We start from the raw sequence: 20,348 nt of genomic DNA on the forward strand, positions 1-20,348 counted from the left end.
TTAACGTGAAAGGATGTAAAAGAGAAAATACATTATCAATGTTACAGAAGTCGTATTTCCCCAGGTTTCCAGTAGCACCCGCGTGTGGATTCCAGAAATTCTTCCATAAACTAAGGCCATCTGTTCCTGAACGCTAAGATAATTAATTGTATCATCCAAACCAGAAGAAAATCCCAAACTGAACATCTCATTTGATTAACTCAAGAAAATCGGTAGTAAATGTTTTCTCCGTACCCTGCAAGTTGCCAAGACAAAGCATTAACTGGAAAGGAGAATTGCATGGAAATATCTGGAGAAGAGGGAATAATGTGTCCCCTGCTCCAAAAACGTTTGGCATGGAAAAGAACTGTGGTGCAGCGGGAGAGAAGAGGCTGGGCAGGACCTGGGTCCATCGGGAGTACAGAACAGCTCACCCTCCTGGAGTCAACTCCCCACTCTTCCTGCTCAAATGCACCACTTAAAAGTAATTGTTACTAAAAAATAATAACACAACCATTTTCCGTATATCGTAAGAGTATTCATTTTATGTATCTTTAAATATTTATATAAAATGGATACAAAATTCAAGAATATTTATTCATAAATTTTACCCAAAAATACTTACTATAGTAACAAAAGTGTTTCTCTTTACAATTTTAAAGCAAGGAACTATTCCATATTTTAGAAAACCAAGGGTTGCTCATAAGTGCTGCAAGTAAAACAAGAAATGCCAATGCCAGGCCCTTAGCGAGACTCCGGGAATATGGTTCTCCTGAAAGAAAAAAATAAACACATAAGAGCTAAATTTTAGTTTAGACAACAACCCAAAATATATAGATTAAAGTATATGCAAAGCCTGAACCAAATAATGGAGCAGAAAGCAAGGGCTACGGTGCTTCGTACTTATGAAGCTCCATACTTCGTATCACTTCAGTCCCAAAGCTCTGCAGATAACAAAGACGGGCAGTCGCCCCTGTCCATGCAGCTCTGGGAACAGAGCCCAAGGGGCACCCTGAAATTCCACCAGAGTCTCCCACCAAACATCCACCACACTTTTACACAGAGGAAATTTTAAAATTAACTGTTTTACGAATCTGGCAGATTTTTACTGGAACTCACATGGGCTGACCGAAAAAAACATACAGGCAAAATGAGAAACAAAGTCTCCCGCCACCCTTCAAGGGCACTGAAAATACTACAATAACACTGGAAAATGGAAACAGAACAGTATCATCAAGTGATTTAACTCTTCTCCCTCCAAACTCTGCAGAGGAGTGAAGAAAGAACCTGTCTCTGTCAAACACAAAATGTCAATCTTAGCCACAAAGTACACTCGGCATTGTTTTCCACTAGTCTAAGTAAGAAATTAATGCATTGTCAATGAAAAAATTAATGCATTTTTGGACCATGCTTTCTAACAGAGAAATTTTAATTCCCTCCTACAAAGCATTCTTTCAGACTAAACTCCACATGTGTCATTACATTTCAAAGCAATAAGGCCAGTTCACAGCATTCCACGCTGCTTAGTATTATTTTTACCTGTGTAAAACCGTGTCAATGGATAAAAAAGTTGTGGCCAGCACACATCGTTTCGATTGCAGTCAAATTCCGTATAATTAATCTGAAATCTGAAGGAAGAAAACAAACAAACACAGGTTAATTAACTATGGTAGCAGAACACCTGCACAAATGGAACAAAAAAAAAAGAGTGAAAAGGTGTCCAGATTACAGGAAAAAAATAAGAAAACAACTAAACCACAAATTTCCCGTTACTTTCCTACGACTTTTTTCTTTAATAAAATCAGTGTCCCTAAAATAAAATTGATCACTTTAATAAAATCTGTGTCCCTATCAGAGCTGCTAATGAATCTTTGAACCAGGCCTTCTTGGTGCGCACTCCACCAAACCCAAGCAACCTTTTGCTCAACGCTGCATCTGGTTAACTCAACGTCAAATATCAATGCTGTTAAGAATTACCTCGTCATTGGAACAGGCGGCTGAGCTGGCACTTCGATAAACTGAACAGAAGCGGTGATGGGAAGAAAGCTGATGCTGTTTTCACAGATAAGCCCACACTGGAATTGCCATATGACAGTTGAGTAACTGTAAGAATACACATTATTATAGCTTGAGGGCTGTAAATGGAAATTTAGAGCCTAAACATAACCATGAAAGGAGAAAATTCACAGTATTTAGGAGGTGGTTGCTGATCTCCGGATTTTCAACACCATGTGCAGGAAGGGAACTTGCAAAGCCTGGAAATGAGGTAAAATAAATCAGAGTGCCATGGATTTGGTTTGGATTAATTTAGGAAAAAGTGTTTGCAAAGTGAAAATTTCCTATTTTGGGAAAGGAAAAAGCATTCACCACAGCTCGCAAGAAGAGGCCAGAACACAACACAATGTTGTCTCTTCCACCACATGACAAGAAATTACAACATTCTTCTGATCAGATGCCCTGTGTATGTGTACTACCGGCAGCATCATAGATTTTATTTCACATTTCAGTGGAGTAGAAAGATTATCTACTGCTAACCATTCATAGTTCTGTTAATATTTTAATTTCAGAGGGAGAAAGGCAAACGTAGTTGTGATCAATGGAATTTGGGCTGCACATGCAAATAGAAAAGGCATGAAAAATTAGAAATAAAAGTAACATTTTTGTTTGTAAAATTTAACCTGGGTATGTTAGGTAAGCAAAATGAAACATTCATTTGTCAGATCACCAGAGACACAACTGTCTACCTGATCTGCACAGCGAGGATCTCTTGCTGGAGAACCCCTTGTATGGCACCCACATCAGCAAAGATGATGCGAATATTCAGATTTGCAGGAATATCTGGACAAATGCCATTAAAGTTTTGAGTGCTCACATTCGTATCAGAATTAAATGGATCAAGACCTATGGAAGAGAACGGAGTTATTTAAATTGAAATATTATGGAAAAGATAACATTTTACGTGATTATTGTCATAGTCCGGTGAAATGCTTCCAACACAGGAATACAGTAAAAAGCGCTCATAAAGAAAAGGAGCACTTTATCAACAGTATCTGTATACATACTGAGCTATATGTGTGTGTGTACACATATATGGACGGATCCAGACATACAGATCAGTATCTTTAGGCATCTGAAATTACAGTTTGGTTCTATTTTGAGACGCTCTATTCATTGTCTAGGCATATTTAGACTCTAAACAACAGCACAAACCTCACTTACGTATAATTTCCACCCAGTCATTTAAATCACTGTAATTTGAATTGTCCCTCTTTCCGACGTGAGTGGCTTGTATTAACGAATTCAATTTCTCTGTTACGTTTCTTCTGCAAAATAAGAATGTGAGATTATGCAAAAAGTCAATCTGTACTGTCTACTGCTCTGGGTCCCAATATTATTATGTCATAAGGTCGGTTTCCTCTGAGAGACATTATCACTCAACAAAAACTAACAAACTATTGAGTTACCTGTTGAAGGGAAGAAATGGCAAACATTCCACCCCAGCACAATCCTCATTCAAATACAGAGAGATCTGAGCGAAACCGTTATTATAATTTCCCTGATAGGAGGCACTTGGAGAGAATCATGTCATAAGCAACAAAAGGAGATGCAGAGAAAGCCAATTCTACCTACATAGCTCACCTTAAAAACCTGCAATCTTCATTAATAGCAACTTCTAGAACGCACCCAGAGAGTGAATCCAATCCGAATAAAACTGGTGTATAAGTTGCTGACGTACATAAACCTCTGCCGGCTGCGAAATGAAAACATCTTACTCGAGCTTTCTTCTATCAACTTTCAGTTTTATGAAAAAATATCAAACATTAGAATGCAAAACACCAAGTGGTATAATTCAAATACAGATACAAGCCCACTCAAGGTATATTTTCCAGTAAAGCACTGGGGGCTTACTCATTGAAGTTTGAACAAAGACTAGGGTATAGTCTAGAAAAGCAAAAATACAAGATTTGGCAGAGATTCTTAACTAAAATACCTTAAAAAAAAAGACATTTTAGCATTACTGCAGTTGAAGTTGCAGCCTCAAAAGCCAGTACCTGGCTGCCAAATGTTCAGGCTTCCAAAAGTCTCAGAAGCATTTATATTTGCAGCTCTCACTGGATTTCCAACTTGATAACCTAAACATAGAAGGGAAAACGGTGAACATTGTATAAGAATCAATAAGCATTAGCATTGTTTTAATAATAAATGTCACCAGTCTCAAAGTAAACGAGCAGACATTGCCATTACAGCAGGAATACACTCACTTTAAATAATCAATATCTATACAACAAAAGCCTGAAACCCAATCACTGCTATTCCAGTTGGCAGCGCAGCAAGACAGAATGGTGGGGACCAGCAACATAAAGAATTACAAAAGGGATATAAAACATCACCACTGGTAATCTGTACAGTGCAGATTTCTTTCTTTTCACTTTTAAGAGGCAAACCAAAATATTAATACCTGGATTTCCCAATGGTTCTGCTGCATTAGTACCCTCTGAATTTAGAAATCTGGCCGTGAATCTCTGTGTCAGTATTTCTGGTAAAAGACAAAAAAACTAACTTTACTTTGAAATAAGTAAATCAGCAAAAAGCATGTTCTACGGAAGACACAAACTTCCATCCTTCATTAGTGAAAGAAGATTCAAAATAGTACAAATTGATGGTAATCAGCCCCACAAATTTTCCAGGGGAAATTGTTTATAAGAAGTATTAGGAAATAAGAGATTCCATCACAGCATTTCCATGCTGAATTAAAACATAAAATAAAATAATCTTAAAAGAAATTTCCTTATACCTCCATCACATAAACTTCCGAGGAAGACTGTGACATTTATTCGCTCGATGTTCTTGTCTTTCCAAATGAATGTATAATGCTCTGCAAAAGTTACATTTTGACACAGAAGCTCAGCGGTAGGAAGGCTTTCTGGGGAAGAAAAAGAAAAAAGCTATAATGAAAAGCACTGCTAATTAGAAAGCTACATTACTGTAGCTGAAAAAGAACACATTAAAGAACTGTAGCAAAACTCTGGAAATGGTAACATTTATCTTTTTGAGAATTTCTTTTACTGTTTAAGTCCCATCTTAAGAGGACGGTGCGACAGTACAAGCCCCTGGCTTATCAATACTTCAACACTGGTGGATCCAGGCCCTTTTGTAGCTAAACCTCTCCTGAAGAACCCAGCGCTGGACCTTCCATCACCAGCTGACGCTCTTCTCTAGACTCAGGACTCTGTCTGCATTGATCTCATCCCTCCCAGGGAGCCACCGCTGCCCAGAAAAACACATTAGCTTGGATTCCATTAGTTCCATTTGTGTTGCATTACCCTCCTGCTGGCTGGGAACCGCCGTTCTACAGCAAATAACTGCTCTATTGGCTGAAAAAGGCCCTTAAAAAACCACAAGACAGACAGATACATCTGCTTACAGTCTGCCCATCCCACTAACAAGTTCATCACGGAGATGTTTTTAAAGCATTCTTTATACCTTTATTTCTTGACCAACTTTAAATGAAGTTGGTGTAAATTAAACCAGTAAGCAAAACAGTGTACCTTTTGAGCATTAGATAACATAAAAGATCCCTCCTAAGAATTGCAGCAGGTAAACATGGTAGGCATCAAAATAATCGATTTCTTATATAGTCCAGGTTATCTAAGAAACATATTTGTTAAATGAGAGACCTACCACTTTCGGTGATGAATTTGCCCGTGTCAGTGACAGTCCTATAGATGACATTTTGTTGGATGAAGTCTGAGAATAAAAACCAAAAACTGCAGTAATTCTGACTAATAAGAGAGACAGACACCCACGATGCAATCCTTGTTGTTATGAAATTGGTAAAGAACCAATCAGTTTATGCGTTTTGAGAGCATAGTTAGTTATCTCTGGGTCTGACAAAGATAAGATTGACAAACAAAATTAGACAATTACGTAGTGTAAAATAAGATTCATGTTGCTAATCAGATTATCTCAAACTTCAGAAGGACATTTCAAAAGTATATGCTTTTGTCATGCTTGTAATGTAATTCTAAAATGATGATACTGCACCCTCTTGACAGAAAAAGGGCTCTGCAGCAACCTGAAAATACAAAGTGGGAGAGATGCTGTTCTGAGGTGTGTAGCCGCAAGTCAGATAAATGGGAAACAAAAGGCTGATCCCTCTATTTATCTCCTAAATCCTGGGAAATAGTGGGACACTTGCAAGAAGGACATCAGAAAGAGGTATAGAACATCCCCAAACGCTGAACTACAGTCACCAGAAAACAAAGATCCTACTTGTGTTACAGCTACTATGTCAACAGCCCTCAGGTTTGTTCTGTTCCAGCAGCCCTGAGAATCACACCTGGTGTTCCCGTCGGGGTTTACGCAGCGTACCTCCAGTGCCCGTGTTTATCCTCACGTCGTGGGGCAGCCCGTCCTTGTAAGACACTCGATCGGAAAGGCATTTGGCATCAAAGTTCTGGAGATACGCGACAGGGGCGTTTCCAACGCACTGACCAGCCAGGGATTGCTGCAGGTAGTTCAACAGAAATACGCTGGACCCTCTTCTAGTCCCTTGCTTCTCATCTTAAGACTATTTATTAGTGAAATCCTGCAAGTATGTACTACAGCCACACGACACTTTGACAAACAAGTGATCAGCGTCATCCTAACTTGTCAATAATCATAACCTATAAGTCCCTCTTAAATGCAAAAGGAGTTTGAAAAAAGTAGAACCAGATGGCTAAGATTCAAAGGGGAAACCAACTGTAGTGCTCAGTAATACAGCAGGCAAACCAAAAAATACAGAAATAGGATAAGCCATAAACTATTGATCAGGATGCCAAGCTTGCTTTTACTTCTTAAAATAATTTAATTACCATTTGGGGGATATGCAGGGGAACCTGGAAGGATAATGTTTACTTTTAATAATGATTTTGTGCCTTTTTTTTGATGGTGAAAAATATATTCCACCACCTCACAATAGCAAGTTGCAGAATCTGGTTACAAAGCCACAAGGAGTGTGGTATATGGAGAATATCAAACAATCCAAGAAGAACCAAGAGCTCCTCAACATGAAGTGATTACCTGGGGAATGGTAAAATACTCATTTTCTTCTGTCATAATTGGATCTCCTTGTCTGTAACCAGTGAAGAGTTTCCCGGGAGAAGTTTGTAAAGGGATCTTAAATGGAGGAACTCTGGGTGTAGAACTGCAAATAAATTTAAAAGTTAGACAATTCTTTGCACTCTGCCTTACACAATTATACATTTGCTTTCATGTCCCATGTTCTCGTATAGTACCAATGACATTGCTCCGTTTAAAGTTCCCACCCTAAATTCCAATTTCAAAATAACTTTCATTATAAAAAACAGGTTATATTTTTGTCAGCACATTGAATGTATGCGTTGAGAAAATAAACTTCCTTAAGACTTACGTAGAGCCATGATAAAAGTAGCCAAGAAACGGTGTATTGTTAAGAGAAGACTGTACACAGAGGAAGGGAAACCAATCAGGGGTATATTCCATTGACTGAGAAGAGCACAGCTGATCGAAAGGTGGGTTTACATCCCCACCAAACACCCCGGTGAAACATGATCCATTGAATAACTGCTTCAAGTCTGGTGTACATTCCTGAAAGGGAAAAGAACAGTCACTTTTTAGCACAGTAATTGCAATAGCACAGGCACCACAGCCATACTGACAGGTAAATCACACCTATTTTGTAGAGAAAGGTCATATTTACTATTAGAAACACTGGAAAATCCAAACAAGCCCTTTAGCCCCATCGAGTCTGAAGCATTCAGTACCTCTCCCTCCAGACAACAGAAAGAGGCTACACATTTTGAAAACACTTCATCAAATTTTAAGATGAAACAAGTACCTGATCACAGCAACAGCGAACATCACACGTTCCAGCTGTCAAGTCACAAGGACAAGAGCCCAAGGGCTGAAACACCTGGTTTGGGATGACAGTTGCATTTTCTGTAAAAGAATTTAAAAAAAAAAGAAGATAAAATCATATTAAATGGACTGGAATCCAAATAAATAGACCATGCGCATTGCAGTTTATTCTGACTGTGTACAAAACATTTGTTAAATGCCATTCATGATTTTTCAGTATCTCTTATTGCTGCCCAAGTCCCAATTTGTTGGTTGGTTGGTTTTGTTTTGTTTTTATATAGAGAGGAAAAAACCAGCCAAAATGCCATTTCTTCTTTAGCATATCTGAACACTTACCCGACACATTTCCTGTAAAGGAAGAGTTGGCATATATTTCAGCTTGAATCAGGAGATGCGCCAACACCACTGAATCACGACAGGCTAAAACCTGAAGCGTTTCCAGCACGCAGAGAGGTGCCGCGCAGCAGTCAGTGGCGTTGGGCAAACACAACTGCAGGTTTTGAGTCGAGCTTACAGTCACCTTGGAAATGTTCTGAAAAAATGCAAAATAAAGTTTGACAGCTTTGACGGCTCATTTTAATTTGCTCTTATTTATACGACTCATCAGCTTCTGAAAGAGAAGTCTGAGTCCCACTGTGCTTTCTCAGAGCTAAAATGCAACGACATTCATCCTGTATAAAATCAGACGTGTGTTGAGCGTGGAATGACAAAGGGTCTGCAACAGAGAAATGCAGTGAGGATGTGAACTGCACACAGAATTTTTTAAGGCACTCACACAGGTTAAGTTACCTCAGAAATCACATGCAAATTCGAAAGAAAAGACCAAATACTGAAAAGTGAATTTCAGTTTTTACAGCTGCCTTCAGTTGGAAACAGGAATGACTGCAGAGCTGATAAAACCCCCAAGGAATTATGTATAACATAACACTGAGGGCAAGTCTAATAAATAGTGATGTTCCAGAGTTTGTGCTGTGTAAAACCACTACTTTTTTATTTCTATTAACATCTTACATTAACATCTTACTAGCATTTCATTAGCCCTTACTATATGACAGTTCAGTCCCTCCCATTCTGAAGAATCGGTATTTTACATACCACACCAGGTGTCACATTCAAATTCCAGCCATCAGCTCTTGCACTTCCACTGCAATTTGCAAGTTGCAAACTTCCTATATCAAAATAAAAATTTAAAAAGTATTCCACTGTCACTGAGAAAAAGACCAGGAAATCAGGTACATATAAACTCCTCTGGTGCCTTTAAGCAGGCATCCCCTCAGGCCCAGCTGACAAGGACTCAGCAGAAATCTTTTGGAACTCCTATTTCAGTAACAATTAAAGCACTAATTGAAATGCACTACTGTTTCTGCAGTAATTTTAGTGGCAGAAAAAAAATATTCAGAATTCAAACATATTTATTTACATGCTATTGGGGGGGAAGGAGGGAGGGATTGTTCTTACCTGTCTCTTCATCTACAGAACTTAAAATTATAGAAAAATTAACTCCTGAAGAATTTCCGTGAAAAAATGAATTGACTCTGGGCCCTGACATATGGATAAATGAAGGCTGAAAGACTAGAAGAAAAAGAAACAAGTCTTAACACACAATGAAAAAGGTAACATCCGTAAGACATATTTAGGTCTTGCACTTGGGCTAGATTCTTATCTTCCTATACTTTAAATTATCATAAATAGCTCAACAATATCTCATTATACAGGTCAATATTTACATTCTCACAAAATGCCAGAGCAGTGTGTTCACCATAGCTTTCTGTATTTCAAATTTACATTTGTTAAGATTTCCAGTAAACACGGGAACTAAGGCAGGAGTCTGCAGCACTTAGTGGGCTATGCAGATACCACCAGGCCAGGCAACAACATATTTAGCATTTCTTGCTGACTTCAGCTCTCACACTTTAGTTTCTTGCAGCCACAAAGGGCATCAGGATGATCCACAACCTGTGATCCCGTAATCACAGACAGTGTCCTCAGCATTTGGACATAGTTTCAAGTTCAGGGCTCCCATTAGGAGCTTCACTCGAGTTTCCTTCACAGACTCTACCAAGGTCTAAAGGTTCAAAATAAGCAGCTCCACCTTTGCCCACGACCTCCTAGTCCCTGGGGACCCCTCGGGGTCTCCATGGCCTCCCCTCACGCCCACCCGGGCAAGCCCCACCATTAGTCAGTCAGGGAAGGTCCCGCCGCAAACCGACCCCCTCTTCCCCTCACCCCCGGCCACCCTTCCCTCAGCAGCCTCCCCCAGGAGGCCGCCGTTCACCGCGGCCCCTGACGCTCTGCACCCACCGGGGTCCCAGGCCGGCTGCCCGGAGGAGGGTGCCGCCAGCAGCAGCAGCGCCCGGAGGAACGCGGCCGCCATGGCGCCTAAGGAGGCGGCGGTTCCCGCCCGGCCGCCATCTTGCGGCGGCAGCGCCGTGTTATGGCAACAGGTCACCATGGCAACGGGAGAGGGCGGGAAGCGCTGCCGGCGCCGCCTCGCTGCACACAGGCCGCGTCCCCACCAGCCGCACTTCCATACAGTAAAACTGCGGCTCGCCCTTAAAAATATCCGTTATTACTGTAGCAATATTTAACCACGTTTGAAAAAGAAGAGGTTTTATTACAAAATTTTTATACAAAGGAAATTATAAATACAGCCTTCAAAGAAAATAGAGTATCAAGAAATGACATAGAATTCCTGTATACACATTGAGGAAAAAAAAATAGATATTTTTCTACGTAGGAAGCAATTGCTGTCCACTTTACTTTGAGGAGACATCACTTACTTGCAACAGGGTAAGACAGCAAATGATACAGCTACCTTTTGAAAGCAGATTTGTTGTTTGTTTGTCTAAACCAAAGACATGTACCTGAGTACACAGCACACCCTCATTTCTGACACAAACCACACCAAACTCTTCCTTCTTACTTGTCAAACGCCACACGTAAAACCAGAGTAAAAAACAGTGTGCCTGCTGTCATATTACATACAATTAATTTTTTGTTTTCCAGTTTTAAAATACAACCTGAAAGACTAACCAGCATTAACTAGACTACATTTATTGAAGCTATTTTAAACAAAGGGGTGGCTTTTTGTTCACAAATGAACAGAGATCCAACTGAGAAAGAAATACCACAAAGACAGTACGGTCAAAGGAATACACAGGGGAATTAGCATCTTAAAAAAAGGGTTCTAAGACATCTTGCAAATCTTGCTCATTTATTTTGAAATTGATGCTGTCCCAGCCCAAAACTTGCTAGCAAAAGCTGGCAAGAAGTTCAATCCCTGAATAAAAGAGTGTTAAGATTCTGATCCTACACACCAGAAATTGCTGTTCTTACCTTTATACAAAAAAGAATCAGAGCTTTCTTGTCTTTGAAAATACTTTGGAGGTGTGAAACCCACATTGGCTAGAATAACTTCTACTTCACAGGGTCTGTCTGTCTGTCTGTAAACTTCTGGTTCCCCTCAGAATATTTAAAACAGTACAGGTTACATGGTAATACAGTGATTTGTTACTTAAAAGGCTGCGTAGAAAACACACGATTTAAATATCTATCCCTTAAGAAACAAGTAGTAACACTGCACACAGTTCTTTCATATCCAGTAAATAGTGCCATCAATTTCTTACGTATATTCCATCTCATGGAATTACTGGAAGAGGCAATGATGTATTTACATAATGTTGTTACACAGCTAACTTTAATTTCTTCTTCTTAGCTTTCATAACAGGCGGCAATGATATTTTGAAAGCAGTCCTGAAACAACATAAAAAAGGAACTGTCAGATCCACGGAACACATCTCCACACCCACCCCTAAGACAAGAAAAAGAAACACTCACTCGCATGTGCTACAAATAGGACTGAAGTTGCAGAATACTGGAAAATAAAAGAATTTGCTTTCAGTAAAACGCTTCATTTGAACGTAAGGAATCAGACTCTTAAGTATTTATAAACTTACTTGACAAGCACACTGAGCACACGTAACCAATTTCAATAAGATTTCGATGACAGAAGCATGCGGCTCTGTAGTCAACATGAATGGGAGGTGGGAGGACAAGCTGTGATCTTTGCTCTTGATCAGGGAGAAATACCCACTGCAAGAGCAGAGAAAAACATATTTTGCAAATTGGAATGGTCCTGCTGTATTGCCTTGTCAACAAAGTCACTAAGATTTTGCATCTGACACAGGAAGAACACCGAAGTGGTTTTTAAATGACTTACCAACAAATACTGCAGAAGGGACGGCATGTGGAGCACCTTCAAATATATACCACCCGTAATGTCACAAGCCTGGAAAGTGGAGAGCAGGATCAGATTGTTATGATTTATGAGATTAACAGGGTATTTAAAATATCCACATACTGCTCAAGGACTGCATGTTGGAACTGTCAGATTCACTGAACAGATTTCCACACCCACTCTTGAAACAACGGAGAGAGCTTAAGAACACGTCAAACCATATAGCATGAAGAATGTATGAATTAGGATAAACGCAAATAATAGGATGTCTGTACCTGTTGCAGAAGACCCGAGTCAGACTCCAAGACACAGGCATCAATCAAAACACTCTGCAAGAATAAAGATGACATGCACAAAAAACAAATTCAGCTAGGGCTAATGTAACCTCCGTGTTATTGTCATGATCTGTTTCCGCTATAAATACACTCCACATGCAAATGCACAAGCTTCTACAGCAGAAGGACCATGACAGCCTTAGGGAAGATCTTTGACTTTATCAGAACACAAATCCAGCCTCCAGTATGTCCCTTCTAACACATGGTAGAAAAAGAAATACCATCAAATGTACCTCATAGACGTTAGCTGTAAGGAGGGACAAAAGGCTACTATCGGTACTTCCACAGTAACCTTTCATTAGTCTAGTAAACTACGATATGGATTGTTCTGGTTTATTTTTTAAACTTGGTTACCGCTTTTTCCCCTGGCCATGACAGGCTTCATTTCAAGGAGCCTTTAACTAGATCATAATAAGAGAAATGAACAGTTTTATTATCTTTGCACATTAATAAAAGATAATATATATATATAACAATGAAATGCCAGCTTCACCTGTTTCTGTGCTGCAAAGATCACATTCATGAAATTCATATATTGCAATGCACTGTCTTCTGCAGCTTTTATGACCTAGAGAAAGCAATTCAAACTTGTTAGCTTATATAATATCACTGGATTGCAGGACTGAAAGAAAACTGACAGCAGAAGTTCTTACCAAAATCCTTGATTTTATTTCTTGATTGGCTAAGTATTGAAAAGAAAAGGGAATGTATTAGTACGTTGCATCTACCTCTGGAAAAGGAAGACCAAAACTGAGTAAGAAATTCAAGTACTGTCAGAGCCCTCTGGAGGAGGATTTGTGCATCAGGTGACTTTCCAGAAGTTCCTGTCAGCCTCCCAATGTTGTACAGATTCCAGTTTCAGCTTTACTTGTTTCATTTGCATTCAATAGAAAATCAGAATACAAGCACGGACTAACGATCAAGTCATCACCCAGACCCAGTTTAAACCAACCAACTTCAAATGATGGGGATAAACCCATACCTATTAGAGCCAGTTTTGGAAATGGGGATGTGTCAATGCCTATTTGACTGTATGGTCATATGCACTTTTATCTGTTATTCTGGTTCAAATATTTATGTTAAGTATCTAAAACAGGAGAAGAGGCGTTACCTTTGACCTCTTTGCTCATCCTGTTGATATCTGTGTCAGCTGACATTAAGGAATCTACATCTATTCTTGGAAATAACACCAGCATCCATACCACGTATTCACCACCTCAGCCAACACACATTTCAGTGACTCACAGTTATTAGGCAAACATTTCAGTTTTGAGTATTATTATAGAACAGGAATAGTAAAACCTATATTGAAGCATAATTAATATTATAAGAAACAGTCTTAAAAATACATAAAGGCTTTGAAGACTCTACGATCAGAAGGATACAACAAAGAGCTTTAGCAAGTGATCCTGCTAACTGAGTTTCCGTTTGCTGGCCCTTCATTTCAGCTGCAACACAAGAAAAGTTGGAGAAGTTACTTTTATATATAAAACCAGTTCCTAAAACTGACAATAGCAAATGCTACAAGTTTGATCTTTGGCAAACAGTATTAATGCAGAGGCCTGAAATGTCAGGTACAGGGTGTTTCAAAAAGATGGACCCAATTTCAAAGCAGTGTATTGCACAACATGTTGCAATTATACAAAAATTTACAAACGGTTTAACGAGTTATTAAGCATTAAGAATTTGAAACTCTATGCCCTGCCCTTTCCAGTGGTAAGAGTTTCATTCACGGACAGTTTGTGGTTGCAGAGATACAGTGATTTCAATTACACCCTGTGTAATAAACTTATCTACTTTACACATATTAAAATTCACACAATCAAAATAAAGGACATTCTTACAACTCCTTGACATAAAAGTGTTTTGCAATTCTGTATATTAAGCATAGAATTTTATTTTCCTTACTTTTTGTCATGAGATCTTTAATCTCTTCTGCAATTGCATCATTTATAGCTGTTAACAATTCGTATTTTCCATCCCTGCTGCCAGAGCAATTAGATTCCATGGAACTCCCACCATCTCCAAAGAGATCAGCAACGGCCCAGCGCTTCCCAGGGTACAAGAAACGGCTGAAACAGAGAAAAGTTTTCAAAAGTGTTTGTGTTTTGTCTCTAAAAAATACCATAAACTAATCAGCTGTAGACACCAATACTCTGAAGTATAATTTCAAATAATTTTAATACTTTAGACACAGAAAAGCAGGCAATCTTCAAACCCAAAACGGAGCAAAATCCACATTCACCTCCCCGCTTTCAAGATGTGTTTTAAGAGAATTGGCAAATAGGCACCACACTTGCACTTAGCAGTAAACCCTGACTCACTAATATCTGGATATAAATATCCCCCAAACAGGACACTTTTGTCACTTGCATCGTCCTACTTGTCACATCTCTCCCATCCTCTCTCTCCATATATTTTTAAGTAAAACTCTGTTTAAACCTCCTTTTTATCTTATAAGCCTTTTCATTTATTTGTATAAGTCACATTACTTCTTTCCCACACAGTTTTAGCTAATTGCTGTTCTTAAGACAACGATATCTAATGCACTTTAAATCTGGTATCAATTATATACTTCAACAACAAAATTAGAAGACAGGTACAGGAAGGTACACTTTAAACTTTTACACTGATAAGAAGCAACTCCACCTTTCTTGTGTGTGACTGGCTATAACAGCCAGCTTGTTGTTACGATTCATAAGTAAGTGCGAATTTCCCAGTACCATCACGGCATCGATGCATTTTGATAGGGTGAACTGTTGGGAAAAGAAAATAAGAAGTAGACACAGCACGGTAACATTTACAGTTAAGAAATGTATAAGTTTCTCAGGTAACTGCAGTTAAAGAACTTCAGTTTTAAGATGCTGAAAGTTCTTCCTAAGGGGAAGTGATTGTCCCCCTGTATTGGGCACCAAGGAGGCCAAACCTTGAACACTGGGTTCTGTTTTGGGCCCCTCATGACAAGGACTTTGAGGTGCTGGAGCGAGTTAAGAGAAGGGAACGGAGCTGGTGAGGGGCTGGAGCACAAGTGTGATGGAGCGGCTGAGGGACCTGGGGGTTCAGCTGGAGAACAGGAGCTGAGGGGAGACCTTCTGATCTCTGAACTGCCTGAAAGGAGCTTGGAGCCAGGGGGGTCGGGCTCTGCTCCCCAGGAACAAGCGCCAGGAGCAGAGGAATCGGCCTCAAGTTGCGCCAGGGGAGGTTGAGGTTGGATCTGTGGAACAATTTCTTCCCCAAAGGGCTGTGGGGCATTGGAACAGGCTGCCCAGGGCAGTGCTGGAGTCACCATCCCTGGAGGGCTGGACAGACGGACATGAGGTTCGTGGGACATCAGGGACGTGGGTTAGAGGTAAACTTGACAGTGTTGGGTTAATGGTTGGACCTGATGATCTATAAGGTCTTTCCCAACCAAAATGATTCTATGATTTAGAAAAAAACTTTGAAAAATACACAACACTGGGTTGCTATTTTCAAAAGTGTATTCCAATATCTGTTATCTCTGTTTTAGTAGACAATATTTTGGACATAGCTTGGAAGACTAATCTCATTTGTTCCCTACTCACTAAGATATTTATTAAAGAAATTATTTCCCTCGGAAATCACCAGCAGCAGCAGCAACCCCACAGATGTACCTCAGCTTCTCCCAGCGCCTTCTTCCCCCACCAGATCGGGTTGGTGTCAATGACCACGACCAGCAGGCTCAGCTCATCATCTGAAAAAGCGACAAGGCGGCAGCGTCACCCCGAGCTCGCCTCAGGGTCCCCGGGGAGCTCAGAGGAGCCGCAGCCGCGGCGGGAACACGGGGAACCGGGCACCACGGAGCAGCGCGGGCTCCGCGCGGGCCTGGCGGAGTTGCGTTCCGGAGGCACCGGGGCCATACGCCACACGGAGCCCGGCCAGCCCAGCGGCTGAGCCACGCCAGGCCCCGGCAGCCGCCCCCGCCGCCCCGCTCCCGGGTCCCGCCGCCTCACCCGCACTCATCGCGGCGGTCGCGGCGGCAGCGGCTGCCGGCACCTGGAGATGACGCCACCGTGGCGTCATCCACACGGGTCGCGTCACGTCCAGCCGGGGCGGGGAGCGGAGCGGCCATGAGCACGGACGGTAACGGGAGCGGGGCCGGGCGGGAGGGGCAGCGCCGGGCCGGGCCTGACGCGCCCCCCGTTCCCTTACAGACCTGATCGAGACCTTCAGGGCACAGCTGAGGAACGACCCCGATGTGGCCTCGGCCGTGGCCGCCATCCGCGCGCTGCTGGGCTTCCTCAAGCAGGACCGAGGTGGGTCCGGGTCCCCCCTCAGCCCCGGGCGGGGTCCCCCGGGTCTCCCCTGACCGGGCTCCTCCGCCTCTCCCCGCAGGAGAGACCATCCAGGGGCTGAGGAGCAGCCTGCGGGCCGCCATCGACACGCTGTCGCGGGTGGACTCGTCGGTGGCCGTGTCCTCCGGCGGGGAGCTCTTCCTGCGCTTCATCAGCCTCACGTCCCTCGAGTACTCGGTGAGGGCGCCGTGCCCGGAGCGGTACCCGCCGCGGGAACCTCCCGCCTCACAGCGGAGATCTCGGTGTCTTGCAGGACTACTCCAAGTGCAAAGAAATCATGATCGAGCGCGGGGAGATCTTCCTGACCAAAGTCTCCGCCTCGAGGAACAAAATCGCCAGGCTGTGTCATCCTTTCATCAGAGACGGGGCTGTAAGTTGGCCGGGGCCGGGGCGCTCTTGTCCTGCTGCTCTGCTCCTCCTGCAAGGGAAAAGCACAAGGGGAGGAGAGGGAAGCTCATTAAAACTCACAGCAGTGTTTTCTGATGGTGGCTTCTGCGAGTGCATGGATATAATATCACCTAGCGCTTTATTTTGTTAAGATTTTCCCCTCTCCCTACTTCAGTTTCTGTGCAATCCAACTTTAACCTGTGATTTACTTCTAAGGGGTACTGAGGAGTCACGGCTTCGAGTTACCATTTAAACTACTAGATCATCACCCCTCGGCAGCAGCGCACAGCGTGGTTTGCTGATCTATGACTTCTAGAACACGAGTGACATTAGGTTATTTAACACTGATGGGCAGCTGCGTGAAGTAGAAGCCGTGACATCATTCGCAATTAAGTAAAGGTTTCCCAGAGCTCAGCAAAAGAGTAATGCCTGGCTATTATTTTTCTGACAGCGAATATTGACACATGCCTACTCAAGAGTGGTGCTCAGAGTGTTACAAGCAGCTGTGGAGTCAAAGAAGCGATTCAGTGTTTATGTTACTGAATCACAGCCAGATCAAGCAGGGCAAGTACTCATTCATTTGTGTTTTGTCTCGGTTAACAGGGTAAGGTACAGCTAGCATCAAATCTGTCATACCATGCTAGGCTTGTTTGCAACATTTTAAATGGTAATCCTCACTAATAATATCACATTATTCTGGACAAATGAAAATAAAACAAACAAACAACAGTACTGGCAAGTAACTTCTATTAACAGTAATAAGTAGGTTTTCCTCAAAGGTTTACAAAGTTTCAACCAGTGCCAGGCAACCTCTGTTTCCCTTGGGAGAAAACTGATAATCAGTATTATCTTAAACATAGCAAAGTAAACCATTTAGCTAACAATGTCTGAAGATGCCAAATAAAACATGTTACTGATGGCAAGAGAGCAAGCTTTCCCTCTTCTGAGCAAACACTGTTGTGCAGGGGAAGCACTAAATCCTACATATGGGATAATACATGTTAAGTTTTTCACTAGTATCAAGGATGACCAGTAAAGTGAAGGACATACTTCACTAAAATAACTTCTGGCAATGCACCCTGTGCTTTATTACTTGTTTCTTACACCCTGGTGATGAAAAAGCTCAGACAATTTAGGTCATCTGTCACCTTAATAATAGTTCACTGGCTTATCTTTGTGTAGCTGTAATTCCTGGCAGCTAAAACAAACTGACTTGACTTTTATTGGGTTTGTTGTAACCCGTTTGTTTCCATTTCTGCACAATAACTTCTCTTCTATTAGAGCATACAGAATAAACAAAAGCTACAAGCAAGGGAACATGGGCAGTTATGGGTTTCAGTCTTTCTGATAATACATTTCTAGCACTCACCTTAAAGAAAAAACATTTAAGCTTCAAATTTTTTTTTAATAGGCAAAAAATGGCAAAGGCCTTGAGGAAGCTGAACATTCCTGTGACTGTGATTCTGGATGCTGCAGTTGGGTAAGTCTGATCATTACATCTTAACATCACCACGCTTTCATTTTGACTGTAAGTTTCCCTAGAAGCTTGTTCACACGACAGTTTATTAACCTAGTTTGTCATAGTGGTCAAACAGGCTGAACAAGTTACACCTTTTGGTGCCCGATTAGGAGAACACGCCTGCTACAGAACAAGTATTTGGTGTTTGCACATTAGAATGAAAAAGGGAGTCAGACCTAAGCGTAGAACTTGGGAATATATGTCATTCATTAAATAAAGAAATAAAAACCTGAGGTGCCACACAAAAAGGCTATTTTTTTTTCTAAATTGCATACATGATGTCATTTGGGGGTTTCTTAAGCTATTTGCTGAAACTAGTTTAGAAAAGTGGCAGACTGTTTGAATGACTGATTTCTGTTCTGTTCAGTACGTCACTTGTTACATTACCCAGCAAGACTTGGATTTTTTTCCCCCTTTGAACAGCTACATTATGGAGAAAGTGGACCTGGTGTTAGTTGGTGCTGAAGGCGTAGTTGAAAGCGGAGGCATTATTAACAAGGTAATAGGTAGTGAGTTTATTACATCATTCTGTGAACTCTGAACCTTTAAAGTTTGGTTTCTATGACTAATTCAAGGCTTTCTGAAAAATCTTTTCTATTTGGACATTATCCAGTTTATTGCTGGAAACTGAGCAATATTCTGTCACGCTAGCACTGAGCCTGCATGTTGTTTTCCATCTGTCTCCACAGATTGGCACTAATCAAATCGCCGTGTGTGCCAAAGCTCAGAATAAGCCATTTTATGTGGTAGCAGAAAGTTTCAAGTTTGTAAGACTTTTCCCTCTAAATCAGCAGGACGTCCCAGATAAGTTTAAGGTAAGAGAAATTCAAATTATTTCTTAGCCAGCTAAGATGCACACTTAGGTATCTATGAACAATTTTCATCTAAGCATGTCTTCATTTATCTGGGTCTTTCTACCATCATTTACTTTACGTAATAGAGATTTGCTCCATGTTACAGTCACACGTGGAACAGCCATAATTTGTCATAACACAAACACATCATTTCTAAAGCTCTTTTGGGGCACAGGAGCAGCTGAGGGCAAGAAGCAGTTAAATCAACACGCTTCCCAACTACAAGGTTGTACTTGATAAAACAGCTGAGATGAGCCTCACTTTAAAGTCATTGACCTTTTTCTGCTCTGGACTGTAGCGCTGCTCTTGCCCAAAAGCCGTTTTCACTTGCAGTTGTGTAATAACTAATGGTCTCCCTTTCCTTCTAGTACAAAGCAGACACTCTGAAAACAAGTCAGAATCTAACGGAGGAGCATCCCTGGATCGACTACACATCACCATCGCTAATTACGTTGCTTTTTACAGACCTGGGTGTATTAACTCCATCAGCTGTCAGTGATGAACTTATTAAACTCTATCTGTAACACAGGACTCAGCCTACAGGATGTATCATCTTCAGCGACTATCACAGTTGTAACAACTTGCAAGATGATACAAGTTATATGGACATGGTAAGACAACATTATAGGGGTTAACGTAATTATCACTCTTCTTGAGTTTTTAAAGCAAAATGTTACATATGGATGGACCACTGTTAAAAAAAAATCCTCAAATGACTACAGCTTCTAAAGACCTAAAATAAATTATTTTAAAGATGGGTGGAGCATTTTTATATTGTAAAATAAAATACCTTATGCTGTATGAAACTCATCCTGAAGTGTGCTGTTACTTACTGATGTGGGG

General features: G+C 41.1%; 3 protein-coding genes across 4 annotated transcripts; 1 reads left to right on the forward strand and 2 right to left on the reverse strand.

The window, feature by feature from the left end:
- Window positions 1–495: 495 nt before the first annotated feature.
- On the reverse strand, window positions 496–10,319 carry TCTN2 (tectonic family member 2). The gene is made up of 18 exons (XM_065033407.1): window positions 10,162–10,319; window positions 9,319–9,432; window positions 8,956–9,029; window positions 8,197–8,392; window positions 7,841–7,941; window positions 7,394–7,590; window positions 7,045–7,168; window positions 6,352–6,487; window positions 5,662–5,727; window positions 4,775–4,903; window positions 4,439–4,516; window positions 4,032–4,112; window positions 3,619–3,730; window positions 3,199–3,302; window positions 2,724–2,880; window positions 1,957–2,082; window positions 1,519–1,607; window positions 496–751 (listed from the first exon to the last, which is right to left on the reverse strand). Exons 1-18 carry the CDS (start codon window positions 10,310–10,312, stop codon window positions 636–638), a joined length of 2,151 nt encoding a protein of 716 aa, XP_064889479.1. The 5' UTR covers window positions 10,313–10,319; the 3' UTR covers window positions 496–635.
- Window positions 10,320–10,453: 134 nt separating this feature from the next.
- GTF2H3 (general transcription factor IIH subunit 3) lies at window positions 10,454–16,484 on the reverse strand. The gene is made up of 13 exons (XM_065033408.1): window positions 16,404–16,484; window positions 16,065–16,144; window positions 15,082–15,188; window positions 14,341–14,504; window positions 13,818–13,880; window positions 13,544–13,573; window positions 13,086–13,114; window positions 12,926–13,000; window positions 12,373–12,426; window positions 12,080–12,148; window positions 11,817–11,952; window positions 11,698–11,734; window positions 10,454–11,613 (listed from the first exon to the last, which is right to left on the reverse strand). Exons 1-13 carry the CDS (start codon window positions 16,471–16,473, stop codon window positions 11,544–11,546), a joined length of 984 nt encoding a protein of 327 aa, XP_064889480.1. The 5' UTR covers window positions 16,474–16,484; the 3' UTR covers window positions 10,454–11,543.
- Window positions 16,353–20,315, forward strand: EIF2B1 (eukaryotic translation initiation factor 2B subunit alpha). Of its 2 annotated transcripts, XM_065033409.1 has the most exons (9): window positions 16,412–16,533; window positions 16,605–16,706; window positions 16,786–16,922; window positions 16,999–17,115; window positions 17,584–17,696; window positions 18,544–18,612; window positions 19,075–19,150; window positions 19,341–19,466; window positions 19,874–20,315. In XM_065033409.1, the coding sequence occupies exons 1-9, from the start codon at window positions 16,521–16,523 to the stop codon at window positions 20,027–20,029; spliced, it is 909 nt and encodes a 302-aa protein (XP_064889481.1). In that variant the 5' UTR covers window positions 16,412–16,520; the 3' UTR covers window positions 20,030–20,315. The 2 variants fall into 2 exon arrangements, with proteins under 2 accessions (XP_064889483.1, XP_064889481.1); XM_065033411.1 differs by lacking the exon at window positions 16,786–16,922 and having other exon boundaries at window positions 16,353–16,533; window positions 17,584–17,699; window positions 18,546–18,612; window positions 19,019–19,150.
- The last annotated feature ends 33 nt before the right edge of the window (window positions 20,316–20,348 follow it).

The sequence above is a fragment of the Columba livia genome, chromosome 17 (assembly GCF_036013475.1).
Source record: "Columba livia isolate bColLiv1 breed racing homer chromosome 17, bColLiv1.pat.W.v2, whole genome shotgun sequence".
In the NCBI taxonomy this organism is placed as follows: domain Eukaryota; kingdom Metazoa; phylum Chordata; class Aves; order Columbiformes; family Columbidae; genus Columba; species Columba livia.